This window comes from Eubalaena glacialis, chromosome 15 (genome assembly GCF_028564815.1).
Source record: "Eubalaena glacialis isolate mEubGla1 chromosome 15, mEubGla1.1.hap2.+ XY, whole genome shotgun sequence".
NCBI classification, from domain to species: domain Eukaryota; kingdom Metazoa; phylum Chordata; class Mammalia; order Artiodactyla; family Balaenidae; genus Eubalaena; species Eubalaena glacialis.
The window spans coordinates 18,706,217-18,732,300 of NC_083730.1; the positions used below are offsets into that span (position 1 = coordinate 18,706,217).

At 35.6% G+C, this 26,084-nt stretch overlaps 1 protein-coding gene across 4 annotated transcripts in view; it reads right to left on the minus strand.

Annotated features, from left to right (window-relative positions):
• The window catches only part of WDR7 (WD repeat domain 7), a 370,109-nt gene that overhangs the window by 247,486 nt on the left and 96,539 nt on the right, over positions 1-26,084 (minus strand). For all 4 annotated transcript variants that reach the window (XM_061169470.1, XM_061169471.1, XM_061169468.1 and 1 more), the window contains 2 exons: positions 13,765-14,534; positions 12,362-12,450 (listed from right to left, as the gene is read on the minus strand). In XM_061169470.1, the coding sequence (XP_061025453.1) occupies positions 12,362-12,450; positions 13,765-14,534 (859 nt within the window). The remainder of the gene's footprint in view (positions 1-12,361; positions 12,451-13,764; positions 14,535-26,084) is intronic.

Consider the following 26,084-nt stretch of genomic DNA (forward strand, 5'->3'; position numbering starts at 1 on the left):
TAAATGTTTTAATGTCTCATAAAAGTATGAAGTGTATTTATGAGCTATATTTTAATATGAAGATGATTCTCACCACGGTCCAAAGTCAACAGCTTGTTTTTGAATCAACAAATTACTACCTTTCACAATAGCTTAACAAATATGACCCTAATTATTTTTGCTAAAATCCAATCTTAACATACAAACCTTAGTACAGGTCTGTGACAGGGAAACCAAACAAAAAATGAGTTATACTTTTACATTCCCATGTTTTCTTTCCGAAGGAATGGTACTTAGAACATGGGCTCTGTATTTTATAGATATTGTATCATTCTTTCTGTTTGAATAGACTGGTATTATTGCTTTTAGTGAAGAGTTAGAATCATTCTGGGTTACATATGAGATTCTGTAAATTTTCTCATTTTTATATTATATAAACTGGTGAAGATTGAGCCCACAGTGAAGAGACTGGATATAACTCACAGCTCACAAGTTCCGTTAAGCTTCCAGCCAGTATAAATAATCCTAGATAGCTCTTGGGGAATAAAGGTTTGTAGATTCCATTCACATTTTCAGAGCTCCAAAAATACTTTCCCCTCTAACCAGGGCACATGTTGTGTACAGAGAATAAAGAGTGTCTGTCACAGAGCAATGATACATGCAAAATAAATTAATTAGCTCTAACACCAGAGATCACATGGCAAACATCATCATGAAAACCAACCCCCTTTTTAATGCCTACTTCATATCATAGATTAGCATCTTTGCACTTCTTTAATAGCATTCTAGATTACAGGGAACATGGTTTATACCAGCCAGGAATAACATTACATTTCTATAATCGACCCTTATCACTGACATTAGCAAATCAAGTTATAAAATGGAAACTTTAGGATCTCACACGTAACAAAGCAGATGAATGTATAAATTAGATAAAAAGAACATATACTAGAATAAAGCACAGATTGAAAGAAAGTTGTTAGAAAGTTGAGAGAGAATACCTTCATTTACTAAGAAACAGGTATGTAAAGCAGGAGTAGAAGCAGGGTCAGAGCCAGAGTGGTCAGCATCAGACCGAGCAGAAACGACAGGTGCGGCAACTTGCAGCAGGAAATAGAAGAAATAAAAGAGGAGAGAATTGAGATACAGCGGTTTCTGAAAAAGAGCTCAGTGTTAGTGAATACTAAAAGACAAAGTTGGCAAAATATAGTAAATGTAGAACTGAAAAATGATGTTTTAATCAGAAAGGTATGATTATTAAGGATTATGGCAGTAAAATGATATATTTTATTGAATAGCAATCACAGTGTAGTTCAAACCAAAATCTATTTATAGTTGAATGATGTCATCTAATATAAAAAAAAGTTCTAAAATAACTAAGGCTACAATGAAAAAAATGACAATAAACATATTAAGAATTCGCAGAAATGTAATTCAATTTTTAAAATGTATCACATGATGAAAAGTTTATTTTGGTCTTCGGATTGTCCATTACATTTTTTTCTAATAATTTATTTCCTAACATTATGCCTAAATTATTTTGTAATCTCTCAAACCAATATTCACTGAGATCATTTCAATTTATTACTCATTTTATAAAAACTCAATTTAAATTATACCAACTTGTAAAATACAACTTTTAAAATATAACAATTTAAAGTTAAATTAAATACACTTAACTCTTGTTAGAAGACTCCTAACATAGCTCCATTCTTCAGTTTAAAAAATATTTTTATGATACAAATGCTTTATATTCTAAAATAATTACTGTGAATGCTATAATCGTTATAGAATAGATGGAACAACACCCACCCTCCCCCCAAAAAAGTTAGGTTACCAGGAAAATGTTCAGCTTAAATTATCACATGAAAAGGCAAAAGGACCGTATGGCGCACACATTCTACAACTGAAGGTCAACGTTAAGATTTAGAGGTCACCATTTGACACTTCCTTCCTATGGAGAAATTACCATATGTCATGCACAAGCATCTTCAAATTAATCCCTCTCCTTTCTTCTGTCATTGAACAGCAATAGGTTTGGGCTCCTGAACAGATTAAGCATTGTCTGCTGAATGATATGTTTGCTTTTCATGCAGTGAAGTTCTTTTGTAACTACAGGACAGTTGCATGAAAACAACTTTTCATAATTTCCTCACGAATGCATCATAATGTCAATCAGACACGTGTGAGGTAAACCGGAGAACTAAAAGAAGTATATGAGCAGTAATAAAAAACAGAAAATCCAACTCCATAAACCCTAAGAAGCACCTCTTGCACACATGAAAATTTTATCTGGGAAATTATCATTCTTTTTATTATAACAGACCTGTTTTTTGTTCCTTATGAAATTACAAGTATTTTATAATGTTATACTTATGAAAGGATTAGAATTACTCTCAGTTGTATATTTCATAAGATCTAAGAATTCCATTGTAATCTTGCAAAGAAATCCCCAATATTTCTACATATTCCATTGAATAATTTCTCATTTTTAAATCATTTTTAAATACAAATTCAGTAATCATGGCCTACAAAATATTCAATTCCCCATGCAAAAAGTTGGTAAGCCTTCGGTGGCAAGGAGTAAATTTACAGGTTTTAGCTTTCATGCCACCAAAATTGTTGAGCGAGTTCCTCTGGTGGTTTCCAACAGTTGGGGTTTTTCTATAATCTCACTTTAAATAAAGGAGAAATTATTATTCCTGAAAAGTCTGGGTTAACTTCGTCTGACTTTATCATTAATTCTGAAAGGACACTAGAATGGTAAGGTGAAAAAATTCAATACAAACAAACCAAAGTGAAGGACTGAGTGATCATTCCCCTAGCTAGGTCAAATAAGGAGTGGGATTAAACTATAATGTTTTCCCTAAATCACAAGTCGAAAGGAAACTAGAAATGCTACTGGCAAAACTGCTAGAATAAGAATATGTCTTAATAGAATAATGTTCAATATATATAGCTTTATTTGTAATGAGAGAGATAAACAGATGCTCTGAGTATTATATTTCTGGAGTCCTGTTTAAACGATATTGCACATAGAAAAAGCCTTTTACACTTTCCTTTAATAAATTCTGTGGGCACTTAAAATAAAAAAAAAAAATACTGTAATAGAAATCAAGGAATCAGATTTACTATGCTTTAAAAATCTCTGCATCATCATCAAAAAATAACTTATTCAGACTACCTCATAACTGAAACTGCAGAATCTAGAACTATTTGCATAATTCATTGAGAATACTGAAATTAAACTCTACTACAGCTTTAAAACTGTCCACATATAGAAAAATCAGCAATAGAAATTAGAAGAAAAAAGTACACTACCATAATAAAAAGCTCAAGATTTAATGACACATAATAAATCTGAATAAGTTATGTACGGCACTGAACATCGAAGATTTATACCATAAAACATAAGCAAGCATTTAATTTCTTAAAACAGAAAAGCTGCCATGTCAACTTTTTGCTCCTCTTACCAATTTGCTCCTCTTATTAAGGACCAGTAAAACACAAGGGAAAATAGTCTCAGCACAGCTTCAAAATGGTGACAGAACTGACACAAGTTCTCTTATTTTACCTGAGAAAGTTCTTTAAGTAATGTCGCAGCTAAGAGCCTCTTCACAACGGCTTACTCTCACATGAAAAGACAGATGAAGATAAACATGTGTGACAACATATATGTGCACACATATGCTCTGGTTTCCCTTTAAATGGCATATATAGAAGTACTCAAAATGACAATAGCCATGGTTTCTGTCTTTGAACAGGTCTACCTCAGTCTTCATTTGAAATCTAAATCTAAGCTCCATTTTTGCCAATTGCCATTGTGATATAAAAAATCTACATAGGGAAGAAAGCAAACATACTTTTGGTAGCAAGTGCTCTCTACATATTGGTCTAAACCTCATTACCCTCCCAGCAGATATACACAAATAGCCCTCTCAATACATTTTTCAGAAGAAAAAATAAAGATAACCTAGAACGTACAGAAAACCAAATGCAATGCTGAAAAAGAAAGTTTTTTCAAAGCTAAACACTAAAAAGATAAATACAATTATTTTACAATGAATCACTTTATCTAAAGTGTTATATGAGAATCATGAAGCTTTGAGAGGGAGAGGATAGAAGAGGAGAAAACATGAAAATATTAGAAATGAGGAAACAGAGTCAATCACCATGTACTTAATACAAAGGCCTTCCACACTGGGTATGCCATCTAATATAGAGATCTTAGAGCAACATCTGCCTTTCTGTAAACTTCTTTTACGTCTACACTTTTATCTTAGGTAGATAGGCATTCTCATCATCTTTTAAATCAATATGAAGCATTAGGATAAATCATTAACCAAACATCATAAGGAAAAAAGGATATCCTTAAAACACTGTAAAAGAAGAGCACAAATAGCTAAGGGCACTAAGGGAACACAAAGTTCCAGGAAGTAGAAAGGATGAGGAGCCACCATAAATCAGAATGAGTAAACAGCCCAAGATGGTACTCTGACAAACAGACAGATATGCATCAAGGCAAAATACGAAAGTGTTGATAATGTTTGAAAAATACAGTAACACTACTTAGCCTCTAGATCACCACTGGATTACATTAGAATTGGAGTAAGTTCAGATGGAGTGATAGTTTTATGTTGGCCTATAACTTCAACCAAAGAGTCAAAAAAAAAAAAAAAAAACCAAAAAAAACACAACCTTTTGTAAAAGGTCTCCATTAACATCCAAAATAAATAAATGAGCAAGACAAAAACCATGTGGAGAGAGTTCATTATAGTGAAAGATAAAATTATAATATAAACACTAACTTGAATTAGACATATGAAGGCTATTAAAATTTTCTTTCATTTGATTAATGTAATCAGTGCCTACTCCATGCCAGGTACTAAGCTAAGCATATAAAAACTTATAAAGATTAGACCAAGATGCTGCTCTCAAAGTACTCAGAGTCTGGTAGGAAAAGCAAATAAGCAGCCAACTAAAATCATAAACTGCACTCCTCTGGATCTCCTCCACTAGATATAAGCTCCTTGAAGGCAGGGATCTCTTGTCAGCCCTTACAGCCTCAGTTCCTAGTTATTGACATATTGACTCTAGAAGCATAAAGAATAGGTATCTATAGATTCATTCAATCAACAAATATTTACTGAGCTCCTTCTATGTACCAGCCACTGTTCCAAGCACTTGTGATAAATCAGTGAACAAAAAAGAAAAAACAGCCCTGCCCTCTAAGCTTCCAAAGAAGACCAAAGTTAGAGCTTCTGCAATTAAATTATAGCTATAGCAATTTTTTTTAAAGGGCACATAAGTTCAAACACAAAATTTTAAGGGATTCGCAGGCCCCTTCATTAGCCTGACATAGGTACTCCTAGTTTTTTGCTATAGATCCTGGAAAAGGATGGTGAGTAACTATTGGTTATAATTTAGGAACAACTACCTCTTACTTCTAAGTTTAGACAACCTAAATTGGATCCACTTCTTAAAAATAAAATTGCAAATAATGTAACATAACTTTAAATCTTTAAGTTGCCTAGACTTACCTCCACACCTACCCCTGAGTAAAGATGTAACTATTAACATAAAGATACGGTCACAGTCAAGATAAGCACAAGAGGCACAGACCAAAGACTTTCGCCATGAAATTACTGAATTGATAAAGAGAAGTACAACCTGTCAGAATATAGAAAAGCCTAAAGCCATGGGCAGGCTCAGGGATGTATGACCATGAACAAAAATTTACTTGGTTGACATCTCTGATCCCTTCGTCAAGTGAGATATTTTATAAACTGCAAAATCAAGTATCTAATAAATGAATACTGTCTCTATCAAAAAGTACGACTGTCAGTGAATGTTAATTATTGGAAAACACTGAATTAACAAGCCAACTGCTAGACAAAATAAACTTCTTGTGAAGAAATTATTTGCCCATGATATACCCTGATATTGTTTATGAGAAATTATGTTAGCAAAATTATTTACATAATTTTTATTCTCAGACCCAAATGCCTGTAAAAGGTCCAATTCCCAGCTAAAGTCTTTATTCCATACAGATTATTTTGGAGCTGAACAAGTATTAACCAACATAAAGTGACAGTTTATCGAAAAGAAGCATATTCATGTTTGCAATCCAACTTGAAAATAGATTGTGAGTCAATGTGGGCTACAGTGGGAGTCAGGAAAAGAAAACATAAGACAAGATGAAAATGTTTAAAAGAAAACCAACGTAAGAGAAGTCAGAGTAGAGAGATAAGACTAAATAATACTCTGCTGAAGAGCAGTCAAGGAATCAAAGCCCTTTATCTGTACAGCACCACTTCCTACCCTACATTGGTTATGTTCATGTGTTACCTTCCAGATAGACATAAACTATTCAAGACAGTATACATTAGACTAATCTCTCTGTACCCCAAATAGAGTTGTTTGGAGGAAAAACAAAAGTGCTTAACAAATATATGTTAAAGAAATATTACACTTCAATATTCAAATAGAAAATGAGTTTTATAATGCCATCCTAAAGCATTTTACTATGTAATTCTCAGTACAGATTGCTAACCTTCATTTACTTTATAAGACAAGCATCTGTGCTGTTCCAAATGGAAATTCCTAAATCTATCACTGTAAGTAAATGCTTTACAAAAAGACAATTTTTAGTTCCTTTTTCACTGCTCTCAAGACTCAAGCCTTTTCCGAGAGGAGCAACATTAAAGCACTCCAACTTTAAAATCCTCAGACCTGGCCAGGTGGGCAAATTCAATACCATCATGGTGGTGAAATATATAATGCATCATTGATCAATAAGAAACAACAATTCTAAAGGTTTATGCACCCAATAAAGAGAGCTTCAAAATATACTAAGCAAAAACTGATAGAAATGCAGGGAGGAATAAACACATCCACAACTGCTGCAGAATTCAATACCCTTATCAAAACGATAGAACCAAGTGGGCAGAAAAATCAGCTAATATATGCTAAACTTGAATACTCTTAAGCAACGTGACCTGACATTTATGAAACACTCCACCCAACAAGAGGAGAATACACAGTCGTCTGAAGTGCACACAGTATACTGACCAAGAAAGACCATATTTAGGGCCATAAAACAAGTCTCAATATTCAAAGAATTCAAACCATACGAAGTATATTATCTGACCATAAATTAGAAATCAATAGCAGAAAGATCCTTGGAAAGTTCCCAAATGTTTGCAAATTTAACTCAATAATAAATTACCCAGGGATAAAAGAAAAAGTCAAAAGAAAAAGTCAAAAGAAAAAGGAAAACGAAAACATATTGAAATATGTGGGATGCTACTAAAGCTGTACTTAGGGGTAAATTTGTAGTGCTGACTGCCTATATTAGGAAAGAAGAAAAGTTTTATATCCATGACCTCAGGTTCTACTCTAAAAAAATAAAAATTAAAAATATAAGCAAATTTAAAGCAAAAGAAATGAAATAATAACAAGCAAAGCAGAAATAAATGAAATAGAAAACAGAAGAACAACAGATTAAAAACTAATGAAACCAAAAGCTGGTTAAGAACTATAAAACTGCTAAGTTACTAGCTAGACTGATCAGGAAAAAAGAGAAAAAACATAAATTATGAATAATAGAAATGAGATAGGGGATGTCATTTCAAATCCTACAGATATGATATTGAAAGGAAAATAAGAGAATATTAAACAACTTTTTGCCAATAAATTTGACACAAATTACCAAAGTTCACCCAAGATGAATTTAGAAAAAAAAAACAAAAAAAACCTAAATAGCTCTGTATCTATTAAAGCATTTAGATTTGTAGTTAAAAAATCTTCCCATAAAGAAAACCCTATGCCCACATATTTTCACTGGTGAAACAGATCAAACAAGTAAAAAATAGTATCAATTCTACACATGCCCTTCCAGAAAACACAAGAAAAGGGATAACATCCTAAGTCATTCTGTGAGACCAGCATTATCCTGTTACCAAAATTGAACAAACATTATTGAAATGAAAAACTCTAGACCAAAATCCCTCATGATCATACACATAAAAACTCTTAACAAAATTTTAGCAAATTATATCCAATAATCTATAAAAAGGATAATTCATCATGACCAAGTGTGATCTACCCCAGGATTGCAAGGTTTTTTTAAAATTCAGAAGTCAATGTTCTTGGACTTATTGAGAAAATAAAGGAAAAAATTCATTTGATAATTTCAATAGATGCAGAAAAATCATCTGACAAAATGTAACATCCGTTCATAATTTTAAAATCTCAGCAAACTAGGAATAGGAGGGAACTTCCTCAACATCCAGCTCATCTAAGAAAAACTTATAGCTAACATCATACTTAATAGTAAAAGACTGAATGCTTTATCCCTAAGATTGGGAATGAGGCAAGGATGTCTGCTCTAACTTCAATTCAACATCAGTAAGCAACCATCAAGCGTAAAAAGTTTTTAAAAATTAATAATAACTGGACTTCCCTGGTGGCACAGTGGTTAAGAATCTGCCTGCCAATGCAGAGGACACGGGTTTGAGCCCTGGTCCGGGAAGATCCCACATGCCGCAGAGCAACTAAGCCCGTGTGCCACAACTACTGAGTCTGCGTTCTAGAGCCCGCGAGCCACAACTACTGAAGCCCGCGTGCCTAAAGCCCGTGCTCTGCAACAAGAGAAGCCACCGCAATGAGAAGCCTGCACACCACAACGAAGAGTAGCCCTCGCTCACTGCAACTAGAGAAAGCCCGCGTGCAGCAACAAAGACCCAACGCAGCCAGAAATAAATAAATAAAATAAATAAACTTATAAAAAAAATTAATAATAACAGCATATTGAATCCAAAGGAAGTGGGAGAAGTAAAGAGCAGAATTTAGTGAAACAGGAAAAAATATGCATTAGAAAGGATAAACAAAGGCACTATGGATTAAAAAGATTGATAAAGCCCCGGTAAGACTGATCAAGAAAAAAGAAAGCTACAAATGATTAATATCAGGAATAAAAATGGAGACATCACCACAGATACTACAGAAATTAAAAAGATAAGATGTTATTTTTTCAAATGCAAACACATTTGAAAATTTAGAACTGGAAAAATCCCTAAATATGTACTAAATGAAACTGACACAAAAATAAACAGAAAATCTGAAGTTCTATAACAATGAGAGAAACTGAACCCAGAATTTTACAACTCCCCACAAAGAAAACTCTAGGTCTAACCCCAGCAAATTCCACTGCACATTTATGAAATAATTAATGCCAATCTCACACAAATTCTACCTAAAAATGGAAAAGGAAGATTCCCCAATCCATTTGCCGAAACTTGAATAAAGTAAAACCTTACATAAATATTAGAAGAAAACGTTTTCCTAAATAAAAAATATTAAATTAATTGCAACAACATATAAGAGAATAATACATCACAAGATTGGTTTTATTCTGGAATGCAAAATTGGGTTGTAAATTCATCACATTAATAAGAGTAAAAAAAATTATATAGTCACCTCAATAGATACAGAAAAATCATGATAAAATCCAACATACATTGATGATAAATATTTTGCAAAGGAACAGAAGAGTTAATTTCTTAAATTATCTGTAAAAGCATATAGGAAATATCATAATTATGAAATCTTAAAAGTTCTCCCTTTGATACTGGAAATAAAAATGGTGTTCCATATGATTGTCCGTATGATCAAAAGAATCTACAGAAAAGTACTACCTTTAATAGGTGAATTTAGCAAGATTCTTTGATACAAGGTCAATATACAAAAGTCAACTGCATTTCTATATCAGGGGCACAGAAAATGAAGAAATTTAATATCAATTAGATATTAAATAGAGTATTTTAAAAATCTAATATCTAGGAATAAATCTAACAAAAGAAATATAAGACCTCTACATAGAAAACTATACAGAGTTATGATAGCTAAATAAGACCTAAATAAATGTAGAGATATATCAAGTTGATGGATTAAATGAGTGAACCCCATTAAGATAATAATTCTCCCCAAAATGATCTACAAATTCAATAAAATCGAAGTTAAAATCACAATAGGTCTTTGTGACAATAATAAAACAGTTCTAAAGTTTATACTGAAATTCAAAAGGACAAGAATAGTCAAGACATTCTTTAAGAAGAACAGGTGGGAAGACTTGATCTATTAAATATTAAGTCTTATTACAGTGCTACAGTAATTAAGGCACAATGATACACAAACAAATCAAAGTGCTCAAACAGCTCAGAAATAGACTACCATATATAAGGACATTATATTTATGACAAAAATGGCACTGCAAAGCAGTGGGGAAAGAATCATCTCTTTAATAAATCATGCTGTACCTATTTTGTATATGGAAGTAAAATCAAAACAGGACCCCTGCTTCACATAATACACAAAATTAATGTCTAGGCAGATTATAGACGTAAATGAGAAAGGTAAAATAAGAAAGCTTCTAAAAGAAAATACAGAAGAATATCCTCATATCAGAGTAGAAATAGCAGGGTAATTTCTTAAATAGGACACAAAAATATTAATCAGGAATGAAAATACTGATATGTCAGATATACTAGCCATACCAAAATGGCTAAAGTGAAAAACATGGAAAATATTAAGTGTTGGCTAGGATATCTTACCAGCTATATATGAGAGGTCTCACTGATCCATATCCCAGCTAACACAACAATTTCCATCTTTTTCCCCTTAGCCAGTTTGATGGATGTATATGTCGCTCACTTAGGAAAATATGTTAACATTATCCACAATTAAAGCTGAAGATAAATATATGCAGAAATTCCACTTTTGGTTACATACACAACAGAAAAGCTTATAACATACACTAAGATTCAAATACAAGAATGTTCATAGCAGAATTATTTATGAAAATAAAACACTGGAAATAATCCAAATGTCTATTGACCAAAAAATGGATGAAAAAATTGTGGTCTATTCATTCATCAGAATAGTATACAGCAATAAAATGAACAATGAAAATGAACAAACTATAGTCACGTGCAACAACTGATAAATCTCACAAAAGTAGCCAAACACAAAAGAATACATATTCCATGACTAACTGAACGCATATAAAATTCAAAACACAGGCAAAACTAAACCATAGTGTTTAGGGATTTAAACTTAGGTGGTACAACCATAAAGGAAAACAAGGAAATGACTTCCTAAAAGTCAAGATAGTAGTTACCTTTGGAAGAGGAAAGTATACTGATTGGGAGGGAACATGTAGGAGGCTTCAGGAGTACTGGCAATGTTCTATTTCTTGTCCAGGGATATAGTTACATGGGTGTTTAGTTTGTAAAAATCACTGAGCGGCATATTTGTTTTCTGCACTTTTCTGTGTGTATTTCACACATACACAAGTATAAAGTTATCTAATTAAAACTTTTATATAACTTCATATAGACTATTATAAAATGAGTATAAAGGCTTGATGAGAGGACAGGGGAATAAGAGGGGTGACCACATGGGGCTGGAACTGAAGGATAGGAGTGGCATAGAGAGTGGGGGGAGCTTATCTTCCATAATGAGAAGCTACGACACAGTACCTAAAACTAAAAACCAAGCATACCATTTAAGGATATTAAAGTAAGTACAAACAATCAGCTAAGAGAGCAGAGGACTTGTTCTAGGAAAGAGAAAAATTGTAGGCATGAAGTTGGAGGCCTATTGTTCACCAAACAAATCTTGCGGAACTGTTCACTGACTCTTTAAAACCTTAAACAACTTTTTTGAAAAAAGAACATCCTACAATGTCACCATTTACAAGCAGAACCTTCAACTTAGCCTAAAGGAAAGCTCTCTAAGCAGAAGTGATTCCCCCCTGAACTCTGATTAGCTCACTTGTCAGTCTTAAAATGAGTGTAAAAGAAAATAAAGGAAGAAAAACTCAATCTTTCTTCTATCCTCTAACAAAACAAAAGCTATGAACAAAAAGTTAAAGTATATAATGACTAAATAAAAAGAAACTATTTCCACTGTGGATTACAATGCATGAACTACTGGCAAATGACACAAGAATAGCTATAGTATGGAAATATGAATTTAAACATTTCTAAATGTAGTTTAAAAAATAGACATAACTTATAGACTCAAGATACACACATTAAGGCACTAGCGTTGTCAAGTTAAGGTGCCCCTAATGCATAAAAATTAGGCCAAAGACAGTACAATAAAATTATGTGAAATACGCTCATTTATCAATTTCTAAATAAATCTGATTTATTTTTAACTAACATCTTAATTATCCATATTTACATCTGGAATATAACAACTTTTCTCTATTTAACAATCTGAGACAAACAAAATGTTATGATTATACATTAGCTATGCCTCCTCAGTTTCTAGAGCTGAAATGTCATGTCAATTACTTAACAAAATTTAATTTTACCTTGTTTAATCTGTCCTTGCACAATATTACTGGAAGTTGGAGGAGAACCCCTTGCCTTAGAAAGGTCTGGGGTGCCTGGTCTAGGTGGCCTTTAAAAAGAAGAAGAAAATACATGTATATATACACATTCATAGTTTCATAATTCCAGAGCCATTTAAAATATTAAGCTTTCTAGTTCCAAATGAATTGCAAAAGAAACACATAACAGAACATTTTCAATCTGCTGTTCCAAAAAGTTAGGGGTTTTTTGTTTTGTACCTATTAACATTTTCCATTTCAGATTTTAATACAGCAAATTAAATGATTAACAAATAGCAAGTAAAAATTTTACATCTACAGTTTATGCTTTAAACTAGTTTAAGAAATATTTATGAACACTTTAATCTACTACCACTGACAGATAAATACCATAACTAACCCTTCATGCTTCAGTATTAGCATGCTGATAATTCAGCCCACCCCACATCATTGGTCCAAATGAACTTATGGAACAATATACTGAGTTTCAAAAAATTCAGCCCTAAAATCTGAAAAAGATAATAAGGCATTAAGAAATATTCCACTCCACAGGCAGACTGTCCCCTTTTGAATTCCGGCCCTACCATTTACTACTTGTGTGACCTTGGGCAAGTTACTTCACCTGTCTGTGTCTCAGCTCTATCATCTGTAACAAAAGGATAATAAAAGTACCTACCTTATAGGGGTAAGGGCAATAAGGAGGTAACATCTGTAAAGTGCTTACAACAGAGCCAGACACTAGGTAAGTGTTACTTTAGTATGTTAGATTTAAAAAATCCTAAATGTGGTCGGCTCTCAATAAAGTACAATAAAACCAGAGTTTAAAAAGTTGTCTTCATGACTTCCGGAAAATGAGAAATAGCAACTCAGGTTAAATATGTAGAAATATTAAAAGAATACTCTCCTGCACTTTAAAAAGTTGTTTCCTCTTTTCCCATTGAGAAATTCTGACTATACTTCTCACAAAATGCTGAAGCCAGCCACTGAACACTTACCATTCATCACGTGGGTCACACATTTTAACCAAATATACAATTTGAATTAAATGTTAGTGCAAACTGTAAATAGATACAATCTAAGATTATATTTACTGAAGAGCTAGTCTATAATTTGTTAAAGCTGAACTCTGACTTACCCCCTCATTCTAAGTTTTTTTAAAATAGCTACTAAGTATGTCTGAGTATAGATAAAACTGTACAATTTGATTATATTTTAAGTCATGCATGTTGTATTTAAAATTTAAAGGGGAAACACTGAGATGACACAAAAATGCCAAGGTGTGTAGAGCCCCCCCCCCCAAAAAAAAGGTAATAAGAAGTGACAAAAATAAAACAGGTTTCTTTTTTTTGAAACATAAGAATAAAATCAAACTATCATGGTCACACCTGGTAGGGCCCTTCTTCATATGATCACCAATAAAAGTTGCATTGGTCATACTCATTAAGGTATTTGCCAAAGATATGATAGACAGGAGATGTTGTGTGGTGACGGCCCGGGACACTCCGTAAGTTCCCTTTCCTACTCCCTCCGTTGCCAGCAGCTTCCTTCCTACTTCTGCTTTCCCATGTGATAGTTTACAAGCAGCCTGATTATAACCAGGAAGCATCAGTGACATATGACCTCCTCTTGATAAGAGGCCGAACGATACTGTGCAGTGGGGTTTCAGCATTCCAAGGCGATCAAGACAGACTTCATCCAGAACATCATTCAAACCCCAGGCATGAAGGCAGGACATGAACAATTTTGCGGTGTCCATAGTCAGATTATATTCTAACAGGGTCAGTGGCTTAGATTTGCTGGCCCGATATTCGGGATCACTTTCTTCCCGCCTCTGTCTCATTATCTCCTCATCCTCCTCTTCATCATCAAGGAGATGTTCCTTTATGTTCTCTTTGATAGTTTCTTTCACTTGTTGGAAGAGAACTGCTGCTCGTTTTCCAGTTAGAAAAGAGCCCCCTTTGTCTGAACCGCCAGATGCTTTTTGCAGATTCTCTGGGGAAATAAGCGCAGTATTCGGCCTAGAGGCTTCTTCAGTCAGGAGTTGAATAATCAACGCTTCCACATCAAAGAAAAGCACATGTATGTCCGGGTCTGTTAGGTTTGTCTTTATTGCTTGAACCATCAGGGAGTTATGAGAATATTTAGGTAAATTTCCCTGCAACAAATATTTTTAAAAGATGGCTATAATTCAAAGTATTTAATTTCATGCATTCATTAATGAACAATAAATAATCAAAGGGATTTAAATGCTTATTAAGCTGTCTTTTTAGGTATCTATATCATTAAGAGTAACACACTAACTTTGCCAATCAGCAGCATGTAAAAGATATGAACTTAGACAATTAGAAGAACTTTATGCTGAAACAATTATAAAACTGTCAATTAATCTTTTAAAAAAAAGAAAATGAAAGTTAATTATTGAAGCAGGGAGTCTTTTTACTCATAGAACAGATTAAAAATTGTTTCAATAACTTATACGCAAATTCTACCTCTGAGAATGTAATACTACTGTTCCACCTGAAAGAATAATGCATTCATCACAGCTACTCATCCTTTTAAGTTGCTGCACCATCAAATTCCTCCTTTTTTACTTTACCTTCAATCTCTCCCTGTCCATAAATTCTTTTCCCTCAATAGAGAACATGTTCAAGTCTACTTAGAGTCTTTAAAAGTGTTATCCTTTGACCATGTTCCTTCTTCTATTTCTTTCCCAGTCTACTGCCCCTTTTAGCCACATTTAAGGAAAGTAGTAGACTAATCCAGTGGAAACTTTTCAGTCCCTCTCCTCGTTAATCTCTTTGCAGTATCTCTGACCATATCCATAATCTCTGACATTGTTGATTTTGCTAAGAAAGACAGAAAGAGAGAGAAAGTATAAAAAGAGCTTCCCAGAGAACACCTTCTTAGTGAGCCTTCTAATTCTGACCATCCTTCTCAGTCAGCTGCCCTGAAAACTCATTCTTTCTCCCGTATTAGAACTATCACCTATATGCAGGTGGTTCCCTAACCTCCATCACCAGCCAGACCAGCTCCTGAAGGAGTTTCAAACCTGCAATTCCCACGGCTTGTATCTGGATGTCCCACAGAACCTTGTACTTAATCTGTCCTAATCTCCACCCTCCCACTAAACCTGCTGCATCTCCCAAACCATTGGTTGAGAATCATTCTTCTAATCTGTCCCCACCATCACCATCACTATGTTCAGACCCTTATCTCCTCTCCTCTAAACAGGTTTCACTGCCCCTAGTCTCTCCTTACTCCCATCCAGCCTCCACAGGCCACAAGACTGCTTGCTGAAGAAGAAATCTAATCATGTCACTCTTCTGCCAAACACTGCCATTACCATGGGTTATTAAGAGAAATGGAAAATACAAAATTAAAACTAAATCAAAGTATAGGTGAATAGATCTCAAGATGAGAAAGGACTTGCCAAACACACTTAAATTTAAAATTCACTACTATAAAAAGTTAAGGCAAGTAAGAAACAGGAAGAAAAATGTGCCAGAAATAGGACTAATGAAGTTATAATCTATATAAAAAATAGTAATACCAAAATAAAAGAAAAGGGAAAAATACCATAAAGGTCAAGGGCAATTCACAGTAAAAGAGACAAATAGTCAAGGAATATAAGGGAAAACCTACTCAAATGAATTGTCGAGGAAATAACAATTAAATAACCACAAGATACCACTTACAAAATTAGCAAACAGTAAACACGAAAAAAATACTTAGCCAGGAGTACAATGAAAGTCAGACCCACACACTGCAGGCATGAATTTAAATAGAGCCTTTTGGAAGAGCAATTTGGCAAAATACATCATGAGCTCTTAAGATTGTTTGATCCAGTACATTTATTTCTAGAACCCTATCCTAAATAGTCAGAAATACAAAGATGTTCAGTGAAACAGTATCCATTATTTTAGATTGAAAACAACCTAAATAATCCAACAATAAAGAAATAAATAATTTAAGCATAACCATGTAATAAATATTGTAATCACTACAAATCATGCTTCCTGGGCACATTTAACCACATGGCAAAATGCCCATGTTCCAATTTTAAGTGAGATAAGATTACACATGTGCACATACGTACACACACACACACACACTATACAACAGAGTATAATTCTGATTTCATTTATTTAATGCCCAAGTATGCATTTGAGCACAGTGACAAACACTGGAAAGAAATACATGAAAATGTTCATAGCAACCACTTTCTGTGATAGAGTCATATCAGATTTACATTTTCTTCATATTTCTATATATTTCTTAAATTGTATATAATCAATATGTATTATTTTCATAATTAGAAAATAATGCTCTAGGATAAAATGCAAAATCCTTCAGCACAACATTCAAGGCCCATTACAATTTGATACCAAATATTTTCCAGCTATAACAAACAGGCTCTAGCACCATAACCACACTCCCTCACCCATTAATCCCTTTATTTATTTCTTTACACAAAATATTCCTCTTTGCTCTACTCCGATCCCTTCTCTTCCATCAAGACCCTAATTCTCCCGGGAAAGTTAGTCCACAGTGAACCCAGTTCCCATAACATTTTCTATACTATATATCACAAACCTGTAAGTCCTGGCTATATTTATATAATTAGTTATTTTATGTATTTACATTTTCTTGTACTCTACAGGAACTATACCTTACTCATCTTGTGTAACCCTATGCATATCAGAGTACCTGGCAGAATGAACAAAGAACATAAAAATCTTTATAAAATTATTTTAAGTGGCTAATCAACTCTTCACTCGTAAAATTACACTAAGTCCCTTTAAATGGCCTATCTTCTGTCTCAGTCCTCCTCCCATCTGACTATGTTCCTTTCCAGCTTAAGAGGCTTCAACAGCATTTTATAACCCAAGGATAAAATCTTTGCAAAGCCTTCTTTGCAAAGCACAAAACAGCCTCCAAAACAGACTGCTGCTGACTCCCCCAATTCCATCTCTAACCACAACCCTGCATCTTCTACTGAAACCAAATTAAACCACTTGTGCCTTCCAGAACCATGCAGTTGAAGACATTTGTACCTGTGCATTGCTTATGCCAGGATCATGCTCCTTTCTCATTCTCACTGCTGCCACTCAAGTCATACTTCTATTCAACCTTCAAGAAGTATCTCCAGTGGCTGCTCTTTCAAAAATTATTTCCAGAATTATCACTAATTCTGCTTCCTTTGTATAAACCTCTGCTCTGAATTGAATAAATGGTATTTAAAGGAAGGTAGAAAATAAGTATTATTTCCATACTATAGCTTAAGAACCTAAGGTGCATAAGCAGTAATGATAAATTTACACTACACAAAATATGAAGTAAAAAAAAAAAAATCAAGACTTTCTGAATTTCATTCCTCTGTTTACCTCATTCATTCCACATTTACCTATGTTTGTGCAAGGCACCAAGGACACAAAGATAAATAAGACGATTCTCTAGTCATGCAACTCAAAACTAACAATAATGACATTACTATGTAGGATGAATGGTGCTACAAATAAAGGGCAGTTGGAAGGTACAATAAGAAACACAACAGAAAGGGACTTCCCTGGTAGCTCAGTGGTTAAGAATCCGCCTGCCAATGCAGGGGACACAGGCTCGAGCCCTGGTCTGGGAAGATCCCACATGCCGCGGAGCAACTAAGCCCGTGTGCCACAACTACTGAGCCTGCACGCCACAACTACTGAAGCCCGCGCGCCTAGAGCCTGTGCTCTGCAACAAGAGAAGCCACCACAATGAAAAGCCTGCGCACCACAACGAAGAATAGCCCCCGCTCACCGCAACAAGAGAAAGCCTGTGCATGGCAACGAAGACCCAATGCAGCCAAAAAAAAAAAAAAACACAAACACATCAGAGAAAGAGAAAGTACCAACTCCACCTTGGGTGATCAGGGAGAACCTCACCAAAGGGATAACTTGAGGTGTGCAAGGGCAGAAAGATAGCAGGATGTGAAAAAGGATAAAGGCAGGAAACATCACAGGATGGGTATTGATGTTGATGACCAAGACAAAGAATGCAAGGCATGGTTCATTGAGAGCACAGATGTCCACACTAAGGCTTTTGAACTTTCTCTTGCAGGCTTAGGAGCCATTAAAACAGTGCTTCTCTCAGAACACCAGGGATGCTTATTAAAGTACAGGTTCCTGGGCCTGATATCAGGCCTAAATCAATGTCTCTTGCAATGGATCAGAATCTGCCTAATGAAACCCTAGATGGCTTTATACAGCAAAGTATGAGAGCTCCTATCTAAAGGCTTTAAGAAGGGGAGTAACATGATCAAATTTAATTTTATAACTATTTATCCACCAGCAATGTTGGCTGAAAAGAAGCAAGATCAGGATCATGAATATAAACCTGGAGGAAACAGAAGCCATCCAGATGAGGGAAGATAAAAGTATGCAATAGTACTGAAAAGGTAGAAGATGGGATGGGTTGAAGGACGCATACGCTACTGTTTTATTTCTCACACCACCATGCTTCGTATTTCCTTTTTCAAACACTAAATGTGTAATGTCAAACACTATGGTTAGAAGATGGCGGTGTGGGAAGACACGGAGTTAGCGTCTCCCCACAACTTAGGGCGCCTTCTGGCCGCTGGTGGGGGACTCTGACGCCCAAGGAGATGGGAGGAACCCCCAAGTGAACTGGTAGAACGTGGGGGACTGAGTGGGGAGGAGAAGGAGAGACCAGACAGGATTGGCGCCCCTGAGGCTGGGGAAATCAGGAGAGGCAGGCGGGAGGGGCCCTCAGGAGGAGTGGGAGAGGAGCGGAGGGTGTTTGCCCCACCCACCTAGGCACAGGGAGCCTGCTGAGCTCCTAGGCTGGTCCCCTGCCCTCCAAGGCCCCACCCAGACCGCGTGGGTCCTTCGGGGCACAGGAGGCAGGCAAGGGAGATCAGAAGAGGCAGGGGGAGGGGCCCTCCGGGAGGAGTGGCAGAGGAGAGGAGGGCGTTTGCCCTGCCCACTCCAGCCCAGGAAGCCTGCTGGGCTCCCAGGTGAGGTCCCCCCAACCCCTGAGACCAGGTGTGGGGGGCAAGCCTGGGCCCCTTCTGTTCCTTGAGCCTAAGCCCCACCCCTCACAGTCCCCAGGGCCTTTTCCAGCCCTGGGGGTCCTGAGCATAGGGCCCACCCACCGCCCAAACCTCATCCTTGCTTACACCCCGCCCTCCACAGCCAAGGTGTTTCCTCCCTTTTTTTTTTCTTTTTTCCCTCCTTTTTTACTATTGCGGTACCAATGTACCTTCCAGCTGTTGATTCATCTATATTTTTATTTTTATATTCTTTCTAACATATCTGTTAGTTTCGTAGTCTAATTTTATTTTTTACTTTGTTATTGCTCTTTTTTTTTTTTTTTGCCACCCCACACGGCTTGCGGGATCTTGACCCCCACATGAGCTGGGGGTCAGGCGAAAGCTCCTGCGGTGGGAGCTCCAAGTCCAAACCACTGGACTAACAGAGAACCTCAGACCCCAGGGAATATTCATTAGAGTGAGGTCTCACGGAGGTCGTCATCTCAGCACCAAGACCCAGCTCTACCCAACAGCCTACAAACTCCAGTGTTGGAAGCCTCAGGCCAAAGAACAAGTAAGACAGGAACACAATCCCACTCAGTAAAAAAAATTAAAAAACAATGAGATGGCAAAAAATACATCACACATGAAGAAGCAAGGTAAAAACCTACAAGACCAAATAAATGAAGAGGAAGTAGGCAATCTACCTGAAAAAGAATTCAGAGTAATGACAGTAAAGATGATCCAGAATCTCAGAAATGGAGTGGAGGCAGGGACTGAGAAAATACAAGAAATGTTTAACAAAGATCTAGAAGAACTAAAGAACAAACAAACAGAGATGAACAACACAATAACTGAAATGAAAACTACACTAGAAGGAATCAATAACAGAATAACTGAGGCAGAAGAACGAACAAGTGAGCTGGAAGACAAAATGGTGGAAATAACTGCCAAGGAGCAGAATAAATAAAAAAGAATGAAAAGAATTGAAGACAATCTCAGAGACTTCTGGAACAACAGTAAATGTACCAACATTTGAATTATAGGGGTCCCAGAAGAACAAGAGAAAAAGAAAGGGTCTGAGAAAATATTTGAAGCGATTATAGTGGAAAACTTCCCTAACATGGGAAAGGAAATAGTCACCCAAGTCCAGGAAGCACAGAGAGTCCTATACAGAATATACCCTAGGAAAAACACACCAAGACACATATTAATCAAACTAACAAAAATTAAATTCAAAGAAAAAATATTAAAAGCAGCAAGGGAAAACAAAAAGTAACATACAAAGGAATTCCCATAAGGTTATCAGCTTATTTTTCAGCAGAAACTCTGCAGACCAGAAGGGAGTGGCAGGGTATAGTTAAAGTGATGAAAGAGAAAAACCTACAACCAAGATTACTCTACCCAGTAAGGATCTCATTCAGATTCAATGGAAAAATCAAAACCTTTCCAGACAAGCAAAAGCTAAGAGAATTCAGCACCATCAAACCAGCTTTACAACAAATGCTAAAGAAATTTCTCTAGGTGGGAAACACAAGAGAAGAAAAAGACCCACAAAAACAAACCCAAAACAATTAAGAAAATGGTAATAGGAACATACATATCAATAATAATCTTGAATGTAAATGGATTAAATACTCCAACCAAAAGACAAAGACTGGCTCAATGGATACAAAAACAAGACCCATATATGTGCTGTCTACAAGAGACCCACTTCAGACCTAGGAACACATACAGACTGAAAGTGAAGGGTTGGAACAAAATATTCCATGCAAATGGAAATCAAAAGAAAGCTGGAGTAGCAATATTCATATCAGATAAAATAGACTTTAAAATAAAGACTGTTACAAGAGATAAGGAGGGACACTACATAGTGCTCAAAGGATCAATCCAAGAAGAAGATATAACAATTATAAATGTTTATGCACCCAACACAGGAGCACCTCAGTACATAAGGCAAATGCTAACAACCATGAAAGGAGAAATCGACAGTAACACAATAATAGAAGGGGACTTTAACACCCCACTTACAACAATGGACAGATCATCCAAACAGAAAATATATAAGGAAACACAAGCTTTACATGACACAATAGACCAGATAGATTTAATTGATATTTATAGAACATTCCACCCAAAAGTGGCAGAATACACTTTCTTCTCAAGTGCACATGGAACATTCTCCAGGATAGATTACATCTTGGGTCACAAATCAAGCCTTGGAAAATTTAAGAAAATTGAAATCGTACCAAACATCTTTTCTGACCACAATGCTATCAGATTGGAAATCACTTACAGGAAAAAAACTGTAAAAAACACAAATACATGGAGTCTAAACAGTGAGCTACTAAATAACCAAGAGATCACTGAAGAAATCAAAGAAGAAATTAAAAAATACATAGAAACAAATGACAACAAAAACACGATGACCCAAAACCTATGAGACGCAGCAAAAGCAGTTCTAAGAGGGAAGTTTATAGCAATTCAATCTCACCTCGAGAAACAAGAAAAATCTCAAATAAACAATCTAACCCTACACTTAAAACAACTTGAGAAAGAAGAACAAAGAAAACCCAAAGTCAGTAGAAGGAAAGAAATCATAAAGATCAGAGCAGAAATAAATGAAATAGAAACGAAGAAAACAATAGCAAAGATCAATAAAACTAAAAACTGGTTCTTTGAGAAGATAAGCAAAATTGATAAACGTTTAGCCAGACTCATCAAGAAAAAAAGGGAGAGGATGCAAATCAATAAAATTAGAAATGAAAAAGGAGAAAATCACCACTGACACTGAAGAAATACAAAGGTTTATAAGAGACTACTACAAACAACTATATGCCAATAAAATGGACAACCACAAAGAAATGGACAAATTCTTGGACAGGTTCAATTTTTCCAAGACTAAACCAGGAAGAATTAGAAAATATAAACAGACCTATCACAAGTAATGAAATTGAAACCATAATTGAAAATCTTCCAACAAACAAAAGTCCAGGACCAGATGGCTTCACAGGGGAATTCTATCAAACACAGAGAAGAGCTAACACCAATCCTTCTCAATCTCTTCCAAAAAAATTGCAGAGGGAGAAACACTCCCAAATTCATTCTACGAAGTCACCATCACCCTGATACCAAAACTAGAAAAAGATATCACAAAAAAAGAAAATTATAGACCAATGTCACTGATGAACATAGATGCAAAAATCCTGAACAAAATACTAGCAAACAGAATCAAACAGCACATTAAAAGGATCATACACCATGATCAAGTGGGATTTATCCCAGGGATGCAAGGATTCTTCAATATACATAAATCAATCAATGTGATATATCACATTAACAAATTAAGGAATAAAAACCATATGATCATCTCAATAGATGCAGAAAAAGCTTTTGACAAAATTCAACACCCATTTATAAAAACTCTCCAGAAAATGGGCATAGAGGGAACCTACCTCAACATAATAAAGGCCATATATGACAAACCCACAGCAAACATCATACTAAATGGTGAAAAACTGAAAGCATTTCCACTAAGATCAGGAACAAGACAAGGATGTCCACTCTCACCACCCTTATACAACATAGTTTTGGAAGTCCTAGCCATGGCAATCAGAGAAGAAAAAGAAATAAAAGGAATACAAATTGGAAAAGAAGAAGTAAAACTGTCACTGTTTGCAGATGACATGATACTATACATATAAAGTCCTAAAGATGCTACCAGAAAACTACTAGAACTAATCAATGAATTTGGTAAGGTTGCAGGATACAAAATTAATGCACAGAAATCTCTGGCATTCCTATACACTAACAATGAAAGATCAGAAAGAGAAATTAAGGAAACAATCTCATTTACCATCACAACAAAAAGAATAAAATACCTAGGAATAAACCTACCTAAGGAGGCGAAAGACTTGTACTCAGAAAACTATAAAACACTGATGAAAGAAATCAAAAATGACATAAACAGATGGAGAAATACACCATGTTTTTGGATTGGAAGAATCAATATTGTGAAAATGACTATACTACCCAAAGCAATCTACAGATTCAATGCAACCCCCATCAAACTACCAATGGTATTCTTCACAGAACAAAAAATTTTACAATTTGTATGGAAACACAAAAGACCCCAAATAGCCAAAGCAATCTTGAGAAAGAAAAATGGAGCTGGAAGAATCAGGCTCCCTGACTTCAAACTATACTACAAAACTACAGTAATCAAGACAGTAGGATACTGGCATAAAAACAGAAATATAGATCAATGGTAGAGGATAGAATGCCCAGAGATAAACCCACGCACATATGGGTACCTAATTTATGACAAAGGAGGCAAGAACATACAATGGAGAAAAGACAGCCTCTTCAATAAGTGGTGCTGGGAAAACTGGACAGCCACATGTAAAAGAATGAAATTAGAAGATTACTTAACACCATACACAAAAATAAACTCCAAATGGATTAAAGACTTAAATGTAAGACCAGACACTATAAAACTTAGAGGAAAACATAGGAAAAACACTCTTTGACATAAACCACAGCAAGATCTTTTTTGACCCACCTGCTAGAGTAACGGAAATAAAACCAAATATTAAAAAATGGAACTTAATTAAACTTAAAAGCTTTTGCACAGCAAAAGAAACCATTAACAAGACAAAGAGACAACCCTCGGAATGGGAGAAAATATTTGCAAATGAAACAACAGACAAAGGATTAATCTCCAAAATATACAAACAGCTCATGGAGCTCAATATCAAAAAAAACAAACAATCCAGTTAAAAAAATGGGCAGAAGACCTAAATAGACATTTCACAAGGAAGGCATACAGATGGCCAAGAGGCACATGAAAAGATGCTCAACATTACTAATTATTAGAGAAATGCAAATCAAAACTACAATGAGGTATCACCTCACACAGGTCAGAATGGCCATTATCAAAAAAGCTAGAAACAATAAATGCTGGAAAGGGTGTGATGAAAAGGGAACCCTCCTGCACTGTTGGTGGGAATATAAATTGATACAACCACTATGGAAAACAGTATGGAGGTTCCTTAAAAAACTAAAAATAGAACTACCATGTGACCCAGCAATCCTACTACTGGGCATATACCCTGAGAAAACCATAATTCAAAAAGAGACATGCACCACAATGTTCACTGCAGCACTATTTACAATAGCCAGGACATGGAACCAACCTAAACGTCCAGCGACAGATGAATGGATAAAGAAGATGTGGCACATGTATACAATGGAATATTACTCAGCCATAAAAAGAAACGAAATTGAGTTATTTGTAGTGAGGTGGATGGACCTAGAGTCTATCATACAGAGTGAAGAAAGACAGAAAGAGAAAAACAAATACCTTATGCTAACGCATATATATGGAATCTAAAAGAAAAAACAAAAAAAAAAGGTACTGACGAACCTAGTTCCAGGGCAGAAATGAAGATGTAGGCATAGAGAATGGACTTGAGGACACGGCGTGGGAGGGGGGGAAGCTGGGGCGAAGTGAGAGTAGCATCGACGTATATACACTACCAAATGTAAAATAGATAGCTAGTGGGAAGCACCCGCATAGCACAGGGAGATCAGGTCGGTGCTTTGCGATGACCTAGAGGCGTGGGATAGGGAGGATGGGAGGTAGGCTCAAGAGGGAGGGGATATGGGGACATATGTATGCATATGGCTGATTCACTTTGTTGTACAACAGAAACTAGCATAGTATTGTGAAGCAACTGGACTCCAATAAAGATTTATTAAAAGAAAAACCAAAAAACACTATGCTTAATGCTTTGTACCTGCCGACACTAACTGGACTGAATGATACATTAAATTATATATTTATAATAAATACATTATATCTAATATACTATTAATATAAAAATTATTACTAACAATGATAGCTGCCACATACTAATCTGTTGCTATGACCCAGGTACTATGCTAGGCATTATGTCACAGCAAAGGGTAAAATATTAGGTAGACAGACATGACACTAGGTCTGAGGGAATAATAACAACAACATTAGGTAAACACAGCTCTTTAGTAAATACTGTCTTTCCAGTAAAAATCTACAAAATTTTTTTAGGAGAAAAAGAAACCATTACTACCAAAGAGTAAAAAACTTAAACATGTTTGATAAGGAAATTATTGAAGCAGCAAGAGTAGCTTGAAGAAAAAAAGGCCAGAGTGAGGTCACAAGGTCGGCTTTTAAGCTCCCTCCTCTGACGTCAACCACATGTGTGCCCCTTTCAGCACCCCGGGATCACCCCAGGTGTCCGCCTCTTTCTGGGAGGTGTGCCAGCAGACAGCCTGTGTGCTCAGACAACTGAAAGGTTATCTAGTGTCTGGTACCATGGTATCTGGGTGTGACTGTGTGCAACTCCTCTTATCAACCTCTTGGTCCTACTGATTGTGGCAAAAACTGTATCTAATAGCAATCCACAGTCAGAAAAAGAGAGGGGGAAAAAGAAAGAAAGAAGGAAAACAACAATGAAAGCAGATGAGAAGAGAGCAGAGGGAGACTGAAGGAAAGGAGAGAAAACGTCTCATCCCCACGTCCTGTAGGTCAACTGTAATTTCTAACATCACCAACTCCTGCATATGACCTGTAATGCCTGACAATGGATTTTACTGACTTCACAATAATAAAGTCTCATTACCACAAAATATAGATAT